The sequence below is a fragment of the Echiichthys vipera genome (assembly GCF_963691815.1).
Source record: "Echiichthys vipera genome assembly, chromosome: 9".
Taxonomy (NCBI): domain Eukaryota; kingdom Metazoa; phylum Chordata; class Actinopteri; order Perciformes; family Trachinidae; genus Echiichthys; species Echiichthys vipera.
This window is the reverse complement of record NC_139834.1, coordinates 25455423-25474060: the sequence shown is the minus strand read 5'-3', so window position 1 is coordinate 25474060 and position 18638 is coordinate 25455423. Positions and strand designations below refer to the sequence as shown.

At 39.7% G+C, this 18638-nt stretch overlaps 1 protein-coding gene across 2 annotated transcripts in view; it reads right to left on the bottom strand.

Annotated features, from left to right (window-relative positions):
• trim33 (tripartite motif containing 33) overlaps window positions 1-16497 on the bottom strand; it is a gene marked incomplete at its 5' end in the record, with an annotated part of 28651 nt that extends 12154 nt beyond the window's left edge. Inside the window, 9 exons of one of the 2 annotated variants that reach the window (XM_083920626.1) lie at window positions 647-933; window positions 1260-1377; window positions 2014-2160; window positions 3308-3422; window positions 3572-3688; window positions 5364-5496; window positions 5883-6036; window positions 6846-6964; window positions 15882-16497. In XM_083920626.1, the coding sequence (XP_083776752.1) occupies window positions 647-933; window positions 1260-1377; window positions 2014-2160; window positions 3308-3422; window positions 3572-3688; window positions 5364-5496; window positions 5883-6036; window positions 6846-6964; window positions 15882-16458 (1767 nt within the window). The remainder of the gene's footprint in view (window positions 1-646; window positions 934-1259; window positions 1378-2013; window positions 2161-3307; window positions 3423-3571; window positions 3689-5363; window positions 5497-5882; window positions 6037-6845; window positions 6965-15881) is intronic. The other variant, XM_083920625.1, reaches the window with a different exon arrangement.
• Between the last annotated feature and the right edge of the window lie 2141 nt (window positions 16498-18638).

Genomic DNA, 18638 nt, shown 5'->3' with positions numbered 1-18638 from the left:
TCTGTCCCTTGTTATGGCCATTTTGTGTTTTTTTTTATTTGACTATACTACTCATCAATAGAGTAATTAAGAAGAAGATAAAAAAGGCAATACATTTATTTGATTTTGACATTGTAAATTTTGCTAATCTTGTATAGAAAGACGTTTATCTGGTAAAGCTCTCAGGTCTGGAGAGATGTAATGCTTTGATGAAAATAAATAAATAAAAAATTAAATAATTGTCTGGTGCACTAAGATTAAATTGTTGAAGTGAGCTACTTATATTTTGGCACGTCACTGTGGTGAGCCACTGGAGCAGGCTGTCTTTATTCACTGTAATGCGCTGTAATTCATATGTAATCCACATATTTATTACCGTAGAAATTACGTCAGGAGCAAAGAAGGAAATCAAGTGACGTGGTATAAGAGCGCTAAATTTCATGGTGGATAAGTCCCGGAAAAAAAAGGATTTTCTTTACTTCGTTGTTTTGTTGTCTAAACTTAACCGTCACCTTTTGTTAGCTAAACTTAACCGTTGCGTAATATTTCATGAGATATGAGAATTTTTGTGCACACTTTTTTTTTTAATATAACCATACAAACCCACTGAAGAGAATACGTTGATTGGAAGACGGATGGTACCTTGACTGGTTAATGTTTTCCGTACCTGCTGCGGACCCATGGGTGGAGCGGCCTGTCTAGCATGCTGCTGGGACATCTGGGAGGCGATGCGCATTTGTTGCTGGATCTGCTGCTGGTGCTGCTGCTGATGTTGCTGCTGCTGCTTCTGCTGTGCATAGGCCGCCTGCTGCATGTGCTGCAGTCGGAGCTGGGCCAGGTTGATCTGTCCTGGGTGTTTGCCGTGGTGACCTTGGCCCGGAGAAACAGGGGGTCCTCCTACCATTACACCGGGCGGTTGCACTGATTGAGGTGGCTTCTCGATTACTAAATTACCTACATAAGAAAAATAAGACCGTAAGCATGATTCGCAAAACATGCACATGCTGTAGACAGGTGTGAAATAGTATTACTTTGTTAAATCCATGCAGCAGAGCATATTCATTAATTGGTATTTTCACAATGTTTATGCTGGCTGTACAGTAAGTCAAGTGTAAGGTCAGCCAGATAATGAGTATTGTGTAAAAATGAGCACGAAAAGACAATAACATATCTAATGAAACACATTTCACTAGCAAATTGAGACTGCTCTCTTAATCTTGATTAGAATGAATCACTCAGACTGAGAAATAATATACGATAAGATAATAGTCATCTCTCACCTAGATTCACAACGTTTTTGGCCCAAAAGGTAGGGTCACAGAAAAAGCGCACAACTCCATTGGCCTGGGGCGCTGGCTCCAGTCTAGCCTTGAAAAGCTGGCGAAGCTGGAACAGGATCTACACACACACATATATACAGAGAATAATGTCCTTCCGTAACTGAGCCTGGCTTTATCGGAGCAACATGCCCTTTGGGAGCATCATTAAACCCACAATAAATTTATCTCAATTATCTGAAGTAATTTGGTGACTGTCCTGTGGTTAGCGGATAAATCTATGTGGCAGAAGCCTCCCTTGTTTAACCCACAAAAGCAACAAAATTAAAATCCCACCCACTTAATGTTTACCATGTTACAAATAAAACAACTGCTTTTGTAACTTCACCAATCTAGAAAAGGCTGTACAAGAGAAAGAAAATGTTATGATCTGAGACTGCTGCTGAAAACAAATATCCAGCACATACAGGAAAATTAACAAAATACTCACTACAACCCTACACCTGATAACTGATGTTCACACCTGATGTGATGATGAGAAAGTTATGATTGAACCAGAAACAGATTTTCCTCAAAATTGGAACTAAAATTAGAATAATTATACTCTCGAACAGAAAAGGTGTGGGGTTCAACCGAATGCAAGGCATTTTCACCAAGTGCAATGCTTTTTCTTGATAACAAACCAGTCATGTGTTGTACACACAGTCTGTTTAAGTCCCTCAAACTGCTGAACATGTGGGGCTCATGAGAAACATACCAGCCTCTTGCTGTAGAGCAGCGCTGTGCTGCTGCCGGTAGTGATGGCCCACTGGCAGAAGTTGAGCACATGGTGGATCTGTTGGGCCAGCTGGGTGGTGTCCTTATGCTGAGACACAAGCCTCAGACTGCGCTCTTTGGTCACGCTCTAGACAGAAAGTAAGATTATTCTGGTTAATGCACTACAACTGAAAGAACCTGAGCACCCTAAATAAAGGAATGTTCCAAGCTATGTAAGCATATTATGCATAGAGATGGATTAGATCATTCGATCTGATAGATTAAAACTGAATGATCCCTGTTGGATTATTACAGCTGTCGATAACAGAATACATACAACACAAGCAAATGGGAAGTAGTTTTCTCACATATAACAAACCAGATGAAATGATAGAACCATGTAAAGAAAAGTCGCACATGGAGAAGTTGGTTGGGAAAGATAAAACTTTTACACATGCTCTGCAACCCTGAAATTATCTGGATGTTACACAGAGGAGCTGTGAGTGAGAACGCAACTCCCTAGTACAAAGTCTGTGTAATGTCAGATTGAGCCTGTGTGTGAATAGAGAAGCTCATTGTCAAGAGAATTCACAGCAAGTGAGCAGGAATGTTGATGACGTTTCTATCATGTGCAAAAAAGCAAACAAACATCCAAGAAGGCTGATTTGCAAAAAGATGCCAACGAACACTTTTAACTAAAGAGACTACAGGATTCAGGAACTGTCGGTAAGCGCTGGGGTCCAAATTATCAGAAAAATTCAAGGAACGGCAAGAGACTTGTTCTGCCTTCTGCATGTTCTATCCAGGCGACACATCTCGCCTAACCCAAACTGAGTATCTCCTGTGAGTGAGAATGCGCCTGACACGGACAATCTCCTGTTTTGTGCTACGTGTGAGAAAGGGAAACTTCGGACAATGTCCGAAACTGATTCTGTTGACACTGTTCATAATAGAAAACGGCCTGTGTGCAATTCATAATGTGTGAAGACAAAATTAGTAAACCGAATGCATAAAAATTTCAAGATATATCCAATATCTATAATAAATGGGAAAGTCTTGAGTACACAAATTGAAAAATCTGATGTCTCATCTGTGTTTTGGCAGATACATTGAGGCCAGAGTCTAGAAACAAACTACACAAAAGCTTTTTTGCAAAGCATGTTTCAGTGCGGTGAGTGAGTTAAGAGGCAGGGAATGAAAATGCGTACAAAATAAAAACAGTACAGAATAGAATAAATGTAATCATCTTTTTCTGATTTTGCATCTCTTTGCCAAACTGATTTACATTCTCTTACCTCCAACTGCTGCAGCAAGGATTTTCCCTTCTTGTTGATCTCATTAATAAGAGTAAATACTGCAATTTTGATCTCGTGCTCCACCTTCTTATGTGTCTCATTCAGCTCTTTTAACCTGGATGAGAAAAAGACTTCATTTAGAAACCTTACACGGAAAACAAAAATGCTGGCTACATTTGTCAGCCCAATGCCATAGGTATTAAAATGCAATAACTATATCAATGGGCAGCACTGGAGAAAAAGCTAGTGATGAAAAGCTCACACCTGCTTTGCACCTGAGAGACAGAATAATGGACGTAGTTCTTCTTTTCCTGTAGTTTGGCCACTGTCGTCTCAATGATGCCTTTCTGGTTCTGGAAAGCCTCCTCCAGGAACTGGTACCTGAAAGGAAAAGGGGTAACATTCAATTTCAACCTTTAATGACGGTGATTTAATACGGTGGTTGTAACAGTTATGCTAGGTATTTTTCTTTTTAGGATGATACTGCGACCGCAAAACTAATTTACATTAGTGTGATAATGATAATTTCAATTATATGTAAGCATTGATTTTACACCTGCTTCAACTTTTGGCTACATAAAGGCTCCGTTTTTCAACTCAGCAGCTGTGCACACAGCTGCTTTCAGGCATTTTCCCATTTTTTGCTAGCAGACAGAATTGACAAGGAGGCCTCACACAATACAAAGTCATACAATACACAATACAAAGTCAAGAGAGCGTGGTGTGGGCGGGGCTTTCTGTCTCTGTGGCTCCGCTGCGTCATCGAGCCATAATTTCCGGCCCGGCCAAAAAAATCCTAAACCCAAAAAATGTGAAAAACTGTTCAAAGCTCTAACTCCTTAATTAAGTATTACATGAATTATGACATGTACACTGTGTTTTGAAACAAATCTCTGAATTTCCTTTACACAGATTTTAAATATAGGAAATAGGGTGAAAATATAAAGTATGTTTCAAAGGGAAAAATGTCATTGAAAGTTCACTAATAAAAAGAATGGTTCTCCCTGTCAACTGGGTATGTTCACATTTTATTCCGATGTACAGAGGAACCATGCATGATTGCAACTAATGTCTCTTGCTGTTAAGGGTTGTAAAGTTCCACCAGGAAACTTTTAACCGTGTGGTGTGAGCTAAAAGGAGGAAGAGGGATTCACCACTGATAGCGACTTAGCTATTATGCTGTTGGACTACAAGTAAGTAAGTAAATGATATCCATATGACATTACATGCTGAAATATAGGCCACTCTACCTGGGATGAAAACATTCTACTCTCTGGTACTTCTGGGCTTGGGCTTGGTCAGACTATCGCAGGGAACAGTCGAATATAAATAGGATTTGATAACAAATGTAAATTGTTATTCATTTTTTGGACTCAATATTGGGTTTAATTCCAATGTGTTGTTCAACTTCATTTATCATAATTGCCTCTGAAATGCCATGGGGGTGGGGATGTCTCTTTTTCAATTTCCTCCCTTTTTTTGTTGTACATATAAATGTGTTCCCCACATGTATATGTGTTTTGTCAGCTGGGTTGGAAATTGTTAACAATTTAGTCTTATGAAGTCTATAAAGACATGCACTGATAATGAGCTACACAAATGAATGTAGGAATCGTCGTTGTCCTTTCATTACCTCAACCAAGGAGGTGACTAATGTGACTGGTTTGTGTTTATGACCAGCACATCTTGAAACCTAGTGGTTGGATTGGCATAATATTTGATGTACATTTGGTCTCTCTGCAATTGATTTTCATTATAAACCAATGGCTTTGACAACAGTAATGTAAAGTATATGCAAATTGTAGTTAACGGCCTAAAACCTGCTGAACCGGTACACAACCAATACACAATTTTGACACGCACAAACATGAACACTGTTGCGAAACGTTGGCTGAGGAGAGAATTAGTCAAAAGGGCATTCCTGAGATATCCTGTTTACAAGCATAGGACAGATGGATGAACAAACACAAAAATACATAATACCTCTAGCCACGGCTGTCGCTGATGTTGAGGCATAATAAAACGGATGTCAGGGATGTGTTGGACGTTTAGCTACCTGTGTTCCTTGTGCTCCAGCAGCTGGCAGTCCCTACAGGTCAAAGTGTCACAGGTCTCACAGAAAAGCTTCAGTGGCTCCTGCTTGTGGATCGGACAGAAAACAGGTTTCTGTCCTGATGTACCAACAGATTCTAAAAGACACATGGGAGAAAAGACAGCTCTGATGCTTAATCAAAGAGACAGAAATCCATAGAGGCAATCAATCATAGAAACTGATGAAAGAAGGACAGAAATAGATATAAAAAACAAAAAGGCATGGCAAAGGCAGTTTAGGTTTGCAAAGAGATAGAAAAGGCCTCAGAAAACTCTGGTCAGAGCCTTAGGGCATATGGTTCCCCAGCTAGAGGTTCCATCTAAGCAATCACACGCTGCAGCACTGTTACTATGGCAACAGCCTCTCAGTACCACGACACCCAGTGTGCCTGAGCTGGGGCTAGTCTTATTTAGGCTTTAGCAGTTCTGGTTTCAAAAACCATTGATGGGCCCTTCGTGGTGTGGTGAGGGTCAGCCATCTTACCTGAGGCAGCGTCAGCATCCTCCTTTGTGTGGATCTTGTGGTCCTTGGTAATTTTGACCCTCTGGTGGGCCTCCACGCAGGTCTTACACAGCCATTCTCCGCACTCCACACAAAAGCCTATGGTCCCCGCGTTGTCCTCGCAGCTTGTGCACACCTTGAGACGATCACATCAATAAGCATATAACAGAACTGGACTCATAGTATTTGCAGAATGACTATTGGTGCTAAATAATACAGTTCAGATCATCAATTGATGTTGCCTTCATATGGGCACACAGTACTTTAATAGCACATGCTTTGGGAAAATGTAATTTTTCAGGCCGAAGGAAAATGTTAGATGTCAAACTAAATAACAGATTCTGGTATATTAAAGCCTAAACTACCTGTTTACATAAGTGTTAGGCTACACAAACTCTTATTGTAGTACCTAAACTAAATAACAATCAACGGGGTGCAGCCCACTGAGGTCTAAAATGATTGTAGCTGTGTCTTCACAGTCAACATTATGGTTTGTGAAGAGGCATTACTTGTTTGACAGTTAAGGGGACAAAAGTGGGGCCAGATTGCAACACTAAAGACATGGCCATAGGTTCTCTGAAATCAGTATTAACATATGGTCAGAGTAATGGGTCAAGAGCTGCAAATTGTTGGATTTATTGGTGGCATTTAAGGAAAGTCAGTGCAATCAAAACAAAAATAAAAGCTTATTCCTTTGTTTTGATTAGAGGTTGATACATTTTTTTCACATCTTACTTTAGCAAACATGTGGCCCACCTCCTTGAAATAGTCTTGGCAGCTATCAAGTTATCACACAGAAATGGTTGACTAAATTTAACTGTTGCAAATTTACATACAACTGCCCTGGATTGTGAACAAATAAGAAAAGCCCACATGGCAAAGCAATGATGCAGATGCTCTCATATACAAAACAACATGGCCTCAAGAGCGTCCGTTTTGGCCTACCTGTGCAGCCTTTTCATCAGACGTGCTGGTGGCCTCTGTGGTATCTTTGACAAAGTAGTTGTCAATAATGTCACTCTGTTTGTAGTCCTGGTGGCACACGGAGCACCGCATAACATTTACTAAACAGAAAAGAGACAGAAAACGATGCAGGACTTAAGTCAGATGATGAAACACATTCAATGCTTCTGTGATATTTCACTGATGGCTGATCTTTGAAGAAAAATGGACAAAAAGCCCAGTAACCAGTGACCATCAAGGAAAAGCCCATATGAAAGCTATTACCTGACTTCTGGCGCCCCCTTAACGCACAGTCATGCTTCAGACAAAAGAAGATTAAAAAGAGGCCATCAGCATACTTTCTGCTTATTTTCATAATTTCCTTTAGGTAAATGCTAAAGGCCCGTTCCTATTAAAAAATTCTTGGCACTGTGGGACACACACTGCCTATTCATGAGAACTAATTGATTTAGTGCTTGTCTCCAGAAGATCCAATCTAGTCATCCTTGGCATTTTTATTAGAATATTAAATCACACGGGCAAACAACAAGGACTGTTTCACTTAATCACTTTAGTTGGCATAGTTAATGAAATTTCTTGAATTACTGCTAAAACAATGCGCCCCAAAAAATAATTGGTTCAGCGCATTAACTTGGCCATGTATTTCCTCTAGTCTAATTTTGTACAAAATATTAAACTTCACATAAATGTTTTAAATCGAGTCAGCATAATAAATCACCCTGCCTCTACCTCATAAACCCATAACACCCCCCCTCACCAGCCAGCTGAGGTAAAAACTGGTTGAAGCCGGTTTGAGCTGGTCCACACTGGTTTGAGCAGCACACAGCCGGTTTGTGTAAGCTCCAGCTGCATGGGTTTAGTGATTGAGTGAAGCAGCTGGACTGGAAGTGTGTTGAGAAACCCCCACCCCCCACACATAAACACACAAACACACAAACCCTTATTTTAAAACCGGATTGGGGTTGCGTTCCCCTACATGCATCAAAAGTACACGAAGGGTAAACAAGATTTAATTTTATTTAACCCCAATAACCTCTTGGTTTGACCAAAATAAGTCTATTGGTTTCCTAAATATAAACCTAGTATTTCTGTAAATGCTGGGTATAATAGTACAAGTGATAGACCAAAGCAAGCTGCCACCAGTAATTTCACTGGGATGAAGATAATATCTAATCTCCCTGAAATACAGAAGAGCCAAATCTCAAGAGACATCACTTATCTTGTAGAAGTGTCAGATACCATCGCATTTCAACTGTGCTTGGTGTCAGTGTTCTCTTTCACTTCATCACAACTTAATGGACACAAAGTAAAAAGAAATAAACATGTGTTTCTTGCCTTTTTTATGTAGTATTATCTTCATGGTTAAATGCAATGATTGCAAATCGTTTTGGATAAAGGCGTCAGCTAAATGATTGTAATGTAAAGTAGATTACGCTTTGATGAACCCTGCCACAATTTATTTACATTATGATATATAATTATGTTAATTCAAACAATATATTTTCTTTAACAACAAAGTAGAGTTATTACGGTAACAGTTTCGTAAATGATTACTTATCATGTAGAAAGATTTTCTTATTACTTATTATCCCACCTTTCCTTTGACCAGGTTAACGCATGGTTTATTGCTATCAATGAGTAGCCTGGATATGTGTTGTGACTGGGGCGAGATTACCTAATTTCTAATCCTCTATGTGAAGCGTTAAATAAGTACCATAAATCTTTTAACTTTCTGCTAGGGATAAGTGACCAATTACTACTTTTCTGAGATGTTATAGCTTTTTACAAACTGAGGAACGTTGTGTAGAGAGCATGGATGTGTATTGGCAAGATGCATATCATTCCAAAAACTACCCGGGGTTAAAGTGGGCATGTCTATAAAGCTTGTGTTTACCCAAGACTAGCAGAAAGAGGTTAAGTCACCGAACAAAAAGGGCGGAACCCTCCAACAGCGCAGCCCTGGGGGTATGATGGGGTGCGTCGTACCCCCAAGGCGCTGCCATCTTTGATTGATGTCCATGCTGCCTTCCATAGCCTCGGTTTACCCATTGAATCCATTTTCATTCAGATATCCTGAGGTCAGAGGCCAAGGAGTCCCTTTGAAATGGCCATGTCAGTTCTTCCCTCAACAAAATTTAGCTTTACTTTGGAGCGTTATTTCACAAACATCTGGCAACTTTCCAAATCCTCTTGCCGATTTTTTTTTCCGTCAAAAGGACTAGAGAAAAATCTAGCAACTTTTCTCTGGTGTTATTGCAGACTTCTGTGGTGTTTTGGAGACTGCTGTGAAAGTATGTATCATTCTGCAGTTACTGTCACACCTTTTAGATCATTCTTAGCAACTTTATTTATAAAAAGCAACTAGAAACAAATTTAGCGACTTAATCAGACCATCAGGAAAATCTAATATACAGTAGGCCTAATTCATTGCCAAGCATGATGCTCAGAGTAAACCAACTCTGCGACCGCTGAGGTCTGTCTCTCCCCTATTTCCTCTACATAGCAGCACTGCACAGACAATGTTGTCGTTATGTCACGCCGCAGTTAGAGGTCAAAAGCGGGTCGAGAGGCGAGTGATGATGTGATATTTTAACACACAGGGTTCCTACACCTTTTCCAAAGTCAAATTCAAGCACATTTCAAGCATTTTAAGGTGCACTTTCATGCTTTTCCAGCACCTTAAAGATGTGGTAAACACATATTTGTAAACAGTACAATACTCAGTATTCAGTATAATTATCGCACTTGTTCATCACATAAAATTAGATGTTATTGACCTATAAACAACCAACATGATGTTTTGAGACGGATGACGAATGAAAGTAAAACTAACTCGACTAATAGATCGCCAGAAATATAATCACCAACTATTTTTGATAATCTGTTAATAGTCAAAAGTATTTTTTCCTGCAAAAATGCCGTTTTCAGTCTCTCAAATAGGGAGATCTCAGTTTCTCTGTTATATCATATATCCTATCCCATATAACATAACATAACATTTCAACCAGTTTCAAACACTTAATTCAAAAAGCACTTTTTAAAAACGTCATACCACACTAAACTTTGAGAGTTTTCAAAGTTTTACAGCACCCTTGTGAACCCCAAACAAATAATGCATGGACCTCCAAACCACACGGTTTCCGAAGATACAGTTTTCAGGCTCCGATAACACTGTGTTTGTGTCGATTGTCGGCCAAAACGATACAGAAATTGTGCACTCACAGGAAAACACGTCTTCACGTGGATGGGCCCTGAGCCAGATGCTGTGTAGTTCTCTGTTCTGTTAACTGTAGAGACCCGACCATCCAAAACTCCAGACGGTATGACTGAACATTTCAAGTGAAACCGGGAATTTGAAATTGTAGGGTTGAGTGTGATCATATTAACCACATTATTTACTAAGGGCAATTAAAAACTCCACCCAATACAGAATATATCCCAGTTTTACCCCAGAAACAATCCGTTGCGGTGACAGGCGGTTCAGACTATGTGATGCTGAATCTCTCCTGAAGCCAATACTAATGTAATTCCTGGAAACAGCATTTAGACCGTGTGATGATAAAACTCTCCACTGAGACTGGAACTAATACAATTATACAGTGGCTTGGTGGCAGGCAGGTACTGTGGGGAGGTAAACATCTACACACAAAGAAAAAACTGCAGAATAAAGGGGGTAATAAGAGCTGTCACCATGAGACACTTGTAAGTGACCCTTTGTTGAACTTGAAATACGACACTAATTATGTGTGGACTGCCTATGCTCCCATCTGTTTTACATAGATATTGAAGTTACATGTTCTGCTTCAGCACTAGGGCTGGGCAAAAATTCAAGTTACCAAGATTTTGGGATACACCATATTGTGATCTAAACTGACAATAAAAAGCACATTAACACAAAGTCCCCCCCCCCCCCCAAAAAAAAAGGATACCTGTAATACCTGAGGGAATGTAATTTTGATTTTATAATCAAAATTAACATTATTTACCACATAATTCATTGGATTAACATAAACTGGTTTAGATAATCCATGATTTCATGTAAGTAGATATTGATAGACTGAGATAAAGGCTATATTCCATCTAAACCATAGAAAAGGGTCCATCATATATATATTGCTACAACAAACAGCGACCGAACTCTGTATGGCGATATTGCATATTATGTTCATTTTGCACATAAGTTCTTTAAAAAAAATGAATACTTTATTTGTCACATATCTAATTGACACAGGTGTATACAAAAATATGCTTTACCATATGGTTATTTCATATGGACTCTTTTTTTATTTACTGAAGCATCAGAAAACATGTTATTTTGCAATATACATCCTTATTGAGTTAAGAAATGACCTACATCGGGAATAGCAATAACTTTATTTTTTGTAGATGTTCACATAAACAGAGGCCAGACATCTGCCAGTATATGATCAGTGGAGTTGCTCCACAATTTGTCGACTGAGGACAGAAGGGACTGAGGTTTAATTAGCGGAAGTCTACCTTCAAGATAAGCTTTGTGAGGACAGTGATTCATTTAACGGTACAAAATGATAGAGACAAAGAAGTGAATACAACTTTTCAACGCTGGTCTGTTTTCCTGAGGGGAAGTGAAAACCATGCAAAACCCATAGATTTGCTTTAGTCTAAGTCTGCGCTCAGAAGGAAGCTTTTGTTACACCAGCTGAACTGTTGTTGACTGACTATCGGGGCATATGCCAGGTAGAAAGACATCTATCGTTTCATATTTTACTCTTTAATTTATATTGTGGTGTCATTAACCATGCACTTTACAGACCGAAAGGTGTGTGAATTTGAAAAGGAGTCGCTCGTTATAATGCACCATCATTAGCATAGACTGTTTCTCTCTTCACTAAATCGCCAGAAAACAACTGTAACACACAAACACCAGTCTACTTACACACTCCATGTTTGACTCCGAGGGCCGCAGTGTGTCAGTGAAATTGCTAAATGATCGGCTAATTAACGCTGTGCCCTCAGCCCAACAGTCTGACATGCTGTGAAAGTGAAACCACAGTTCTAAATATACCCTCAGCTATTTAAAAAAAAGATACAAACAAAACACATTTATGTTTTATCACAGCAAATAGTTTTGATAAGATGCCCGTATCAGAAACCACATCACACAGTTACCAACTGCCGTGACAAGCACTGGACTCATGTGCACCCGCCACAGTCCTGTGTCAGGCGCTGGCCGCCCAGAATGAAAGGGTTTATTACCTGCACAGTGCAATAAAAATGATAAATAGTCCAAGAATGTACTAGGAAATGTATTTTAATGAATATTTTGCAGTCCACTTTTATTGATAGCCTATATTAAGCAATAAATATATAGAATATTATCAATTTTAAAGAGAATGTGCTATAGCTTTACATATACATATATATATATATACACACACATATACATATATATACATATATATATATATATATATATATATATACACATGTACATACATATATATACATACATATATATATATATATATATACACATATATATATATATATACACACACATATATATACGTGTATATGTGTGTGTGTGTGTGTGTGTGTGTGTGTGTGTGTGTGTGTGTGTGTGTGTGTGTGTGTGTGTGCATGTCGCACGCGGTCCTGTTTTACCAGAGGAGAAGAAGAAGCAGAAGAGATGCTAACCTAATGGTAACCAGGTATTTGAGAGCTAACTGCAGTTACCAACAACCGTTCCTTGCGAGCTACAGTTACTCGCCCGTGAAATAAATTAACCGTGGGCTATTACAGCGTGCAATCGGGCCACACAACTATAGTTAACAAAATCCCACTTTAAGCCCATCGAAATTTCAACAATTTATTTGGGATTTAACATTGAAATTAACATGCAACATCAATAAAACCTATTACCATCCTCCTGAGTGCCCGGTTTGTATTATAAACAGACTGTACAGAGGGCTAACGTGATGCTGGACTCACCCCCTTCTGTCACACATATATTTGGCGCATCTACTGACGCAACAATTTGTTAGTATAGTTTCTGAAATCTGTGTGGTCATTCCCTATATGGTGCACTATTTAGTAAACGCTATATAGGAAACAGTGAGTGAGTGAATGAGGGAACCATTTCAAACCATTTTTGAGGGTATAGTTGTGAATACAGCACAGATCACCTGGGCCAAGTGTGAGCTCGCCCTTAGGGCCCGTCCACACGGAGATGTGTTTTCCTGTAACCGCACAACTTAAGTATTGTTTTGGCCGACCATCTACACGCAGCCAGCGTTATCCAAGGCTGAAAACAGTATCCTTTGAACCCGGGTCCCAGGGTTGGAAGATTTGAAAACGCCCCGTGTCTCTGTCATCTGGACGGCAAAACCGCATACTTTGTTAAACGATACCGTCATCGCCCCAATTCCGGCCTCTAACCCCTGCGGCGTCAAAGAACAACAACAGTGTAGCTGCGTGAGAGGAGAGAGATGGACCCGTAGACTGTTTACTGAACTGTACTCTTAGCGACATGCATGGGAATGAATTAGGCCGACCATATTTCTCCCTTTTCCCTGATAGTCTGAATAAGCCGCTAGTCGCTTTATATAAATAAAGTTGCTAAGAAGGTCTGAAAAGTCGCTAAATCTAGCGAGAAAGTGGCCGCCTGTGAGTGCTTGGTATGGGGATGGGGCTCACTGCAGCACCCGCTACTTGGTGAAGACAGTAACGACAGAGTGATTTGTGCATCAGTGTCCAAAACACCACAAAAGTCTCCAATAACACCAGAAAACAGTCGACAGATTTCTCCCTAGGATGGGGGAGGATTTGGGAAGTCTCCAGATTTGGCGAGAAACTTGCCGGTGTTTGTATTCTACACAGCGTCTCCCTGTCTCTTCTTCTCCGTTGTTGGAGTATTTCTGTGGCAGTTACAGCGCCACATCCAGGCCTGGCATGTGTATTACAGCGTTTTAGCCGGTTTCACTGGTTTCGTGTGGACGCAGATATTTCTCGAGTCGAGGCCGCGTGGACGGAAAACTTTTTAAGAATGACGGAGCAAAAAAAAGGTCTTTTCGATCGTGTGGACGCACCCTTAATTTCATCCAAGCTAGAGGTATGAATCACCATCAGTTTAACAGCCCTCTTGCTGACAAAAACATTGCCCATGACCTGCCATTCACAGTCACAAGAGGAAATTGGACAATTTATGGAGCAAAAGGGGAAACCAGTGGTGGAATTACAGGATGCAGGATGGCTGCAGGAACTTGCATTTATGGTTTATATTATAGATAAGGTTGCAAAGGAGTGGACAATGTCATCGTAAACTTCATGAAACCTAAGCTGGGGAATTTTGGACTTCCATGGGAATTTATGTGAATTAACCGGAAATTGGGGGTAACTTAAACAAACAATCATATCTGAACATAAATATAAACATCTGTTTTGTCATAGACATCCATGCAGAATAATATAATAAAAAACATTACATTACAACGGATTTATTTGTAAGTAAAACTTTATCAAGTTTTAGATATTTCATTGAACAATCAAAAACACGAATGTTGAGTTAAATACTACTAAAATTACTTTAGTGAAATATTACTCAACCCTGTCCCTGCACATCTAAAAATTAAGTCAAATGATGATGAAATTTGAAATGAAAAGAGCCCCCTCTCCCTCTAAAAAAGTCCCTTTAAATGTGTAAATCAAAAAGTGCATGTGATGGAGGAAGACACGGTGCATGTAGGGGCTGTGGCCTAAATACCCCTGCAGGAAGCAGTGTGCTATGAGCATGTGATTGAGGAATAGCATAGATATTCTCCAGTATAGATTATGCTAAAATATATTTTCCCCCACCTATATTTAATACCCCTGTTTGGGCCTAGCTTATTTTTTGTAAATACCAGGTTTATCCCCATGTATTCCCATAAATGCCTGCTAACTCCCATGGAAAGTTTCCAACCTTAATTATAGAGCACTTGAACAAGCTTAACAAAATGATGCAAGGCCTCAACAAAGTTGTCATAGAATATTATGACAGCACATGTGCTTTCCAGTTGAAGCTGACTTTGTGGGAGACGTTGCCGTCGAACGTTGACCTCGCTCATATTCCCCATCTAAGAAATGTGCATGCTACTGGAATTGATGCTGACATGAATCTGTAACCAGACAAAATTACTGCAACGGGCAGCAACAGTTTCAGGTCTTGGCTGAATTTGAAACAGTGTCCAGTCACTCTTCACAGCCAAGGCTTCTGATATGCACATCCAGCTTGATTAATCGAATTGCAATGGGATTCAGATCTGAAGGACAGATTTGTTTTGGTGGGCTTTTTTCATATTTTATCAGTATCTCTTACAAGTGTAGCCTAAATTGACAGACCTGGCTGCAAAAGGTGTGTGCATGTTTGGGACCACGGCTGTGAACAAGCTTTTTCTGTAATGAGCATCACTAAAACAAAACTGCATTCCAGGATTACACACAATAACCTAAATTACTTTCTGAAATGGGCGACTGCTCCGGAGGCAGGAGACCGGTAACTTAACCTGCATCCTCAATAGCTTTCACTTTAATTGGTGTGGGGTTGTATCATGCCAAACTCACTACACAGGAGTGGAAATGCATTGAAAATTAAAAGTTGTTGGAATCATAGAGAAGTAAGACATATTATTGTTGTTGTCGCATACAGCAGTACCATACTGTGACTTATGTTTTGTACCGTTGTGATGTGTAAACTGTAATGCACATGTAATGACGGTAAGTAGACTGATGTTGTAAAACAAACAGTGTTGAAACTGCACTTATCTCCGGCTGTTCATCATCTGTTTCGTACACGAATAGTTCATTAATAGGGACCCTTTTAGAATGAACTTGCACTTATTTACATTAAAGAGGAGAAATGAAAGACAATATTTGGCAATTGTTCTCTTGTTATTTGAACCCAAATGAGTTTGACACCCCGGATCTGAGTGTATGACAGCAGAGGACGGCTCACAGGTAACAGTTAGTAGTTGCTAAGGCGCAAAGTCGTGCGAAACTCACCTATGTGCGTATCCGTTTGCCCGTGTGGTCCAGGCACCTGCACGCTTATCTGTCGTTCCGGTTGCGGTATACATTTGAGGCAAAACGAGTGCAGACAAGGCAGAAGTTTCGGTTCACAGTCTCGGCTCTGAAGACTTTGTTTACACACTGCGCACGTATCCAAAAAATTGATGGGAGCCGCTACCGGTGTGGCTGCTGGAGCCGTAGGAGGTGGGGACATTTCAGTGGTGAGTCCGCCAACAGGGGCATCCCCGACGACCACGGTTTCAACTGGCGTCGGCTCTGCAGTGGTGCCGCTGCTCGCAGCCGGGCTGACGGCGTTGCTAGCGCTACCACTGGCTTCCCCTCCCGCGCCAGCAGCCTCTCCGCTGCTAACGTCTCCACCGTCGCTGGTGGGTGTAGGTGCCTCGTTAGCGGTATCAGGGGCGTCTGTTTCGTCGCCGCTCTTTGTATTCGCCTCTATGACTATTACCGCATTTTCCTCTTTCGTCTCTGGCTGCTCGTTATCTGGCGCTGAAGGCACTGAGTTAGAATTAGCAGACGGTTCCATATCCTCCTCGCCTTTGTTATCCGCCATCTTCCTTCCTCTTTGAACCGCTGCACGTCCTGCGTAACTTCTCGATCGAGGACTACGTATAATTACGTCATGACGTCAATCAAGTCCCGTTTTGGCTTCGTTTGGTTTATTGGCTTGTTTACTAATTTTCTTCAATGCAAATATGACATCTATCTATCCATCTATCTATCTATCTATCTATCCATCTATCTATCTATCTATCTATCTATCTATCTATCTATCTATCTATCTATCTATCTATCTATCTATCTATCTATCCATCTATCTATCTATCTATCTATCTATCTATCTATCTATCTATCTATCTATCTATCTATCTATCTGTTATTTTGTTACATTACCTCTTGCACTTTATTCTTTAATAGGTCAACCGACTTGCAATAAGTACCATTACTTAAAGGTTAAATATGGCGAACGAGCAGAACACCGCCATCTAGTGTTTCAAAATCGTAGTCGCAACAACAAAAAATAAATCCACCACTCAGGTTGCCAGGTTGGTCAGACCCAGCCCAGTAGCCTACAGGAGACCGGAGTGTTTGAATCTGTTTGAACCCATCTCCTCCGACAAATCGCACCATAAAAACAAGTATTGCAGAGGAGTTTGACTGACAGTTACCGTTAGCCGTTACAGCTTAGTAAACATGAAAGTAAGCTTACCAATCAAGGGGGAAACGTAGCTGTTGAACTCCTTTATCTCAGTCCATCGAGTGAATACTTGGCCTATACTGACTCTAGTTTTTGCCCTTATCCGGTCACTCAGCTGCTGGGACAAATAAGCAGCTGCAGGATTTCACCAGTGCCAGCATACAGTAGCTGCACCCAACAACAGACAACCCTGGCAACCAGCAATGTCAAACGCTATTTGCTGGTACAATGTAAACAGAACGTGACAGAAAGTCATTGTCTACCCCTGAAAATTAAAAAAAAAATTCAGCCTAAATATATATATTTTTATGGAAACACAATACTTTCCTTCTGTACCCCACAAACTGTGTATTATTATTTTTTAAATATATCTTTTAAGAAATATTCTACAAATTCAACCTTCAATCACATACATTCTGGTAAACACTGTTTACAATGGCTTGTTGATTCTCCTGCTATTAATCACACCAGGTTGACTTGACTTGAACATGTTATTTTGTTTCCAAATCCTCTTAGATTGTTTCTTGGTTTTACCGTTTTTGGTTTATGTACCTCTTATTATGTAGAATATCTCTGTTAATCTGTACTATGTGTATCTATTTCTGTTCTTGAACTGCTGCAACAATTAACCCCCCCATGATCAATAAAGGTGTATCATATCTTATCTTACATAGGTAGCCTATATTTACAGTAAATACACAGTAAGAATGAACTGCATTCTTGTGTACAATTATGTACAATTCAAGTGTAGCAACAGCTATAAAGTAGCAACAATCTAAATGCATCTGTTTATATTAAACACCTGTATAGACTAAATTGATGCTACCATCAGTGCAAATATTCAGTGCAGATAAAAAAGAGAAGTATTTTAAAAACACAAGCAGCATCATTTTAAGTACCATGTGGAAAAGATAGATACAATAATATAATGCAAGGTGCAAAGTGGCAGTGAGGAATATATTACCACACACACAATAGCAAGGCAGTACAATGAGTGCATGAGAAGCAATGTTTATGTTACTTCACTGATAAGGTATTGTGATATTGGTATCAATGTATTAAACCTATCTTATCATATATTCTTTTTTATTTGATGTTTTTTTAGTTTTTTTTTTGTTTCATTCTACATTATGTTGTGTAATTATGTAGTTGTAAGTGTATATTGTATTACTACATGTGTTTTATACTGTACATTCGAATGTTGATACTTGTATTACTAAGCTGCAAATTTTAAATTGTATTCACAATATCGTAATAAATCACCACATTAAATACATTGCGTTCAGGACTGTTCTACAGTTAAGAGCCACATCTGCTTTTAGATTACAGCCCAATTATGCATTTAAATGTCATTTGAAATCAAAACTAATTTAGTTGAAATGTATTAAATGTGAGTAAACCGAGTATATCTTCAGATCAGCTAAAACGGCGTGTAGTTTTAAATTTGAGGCAGACTTTTATGTGAGTTGTGATTGCATTAGTAGCAGAAATAGAGTGAAAAAGTCAAGCAGCTGAACCGAGTTCAAGAGACTGCT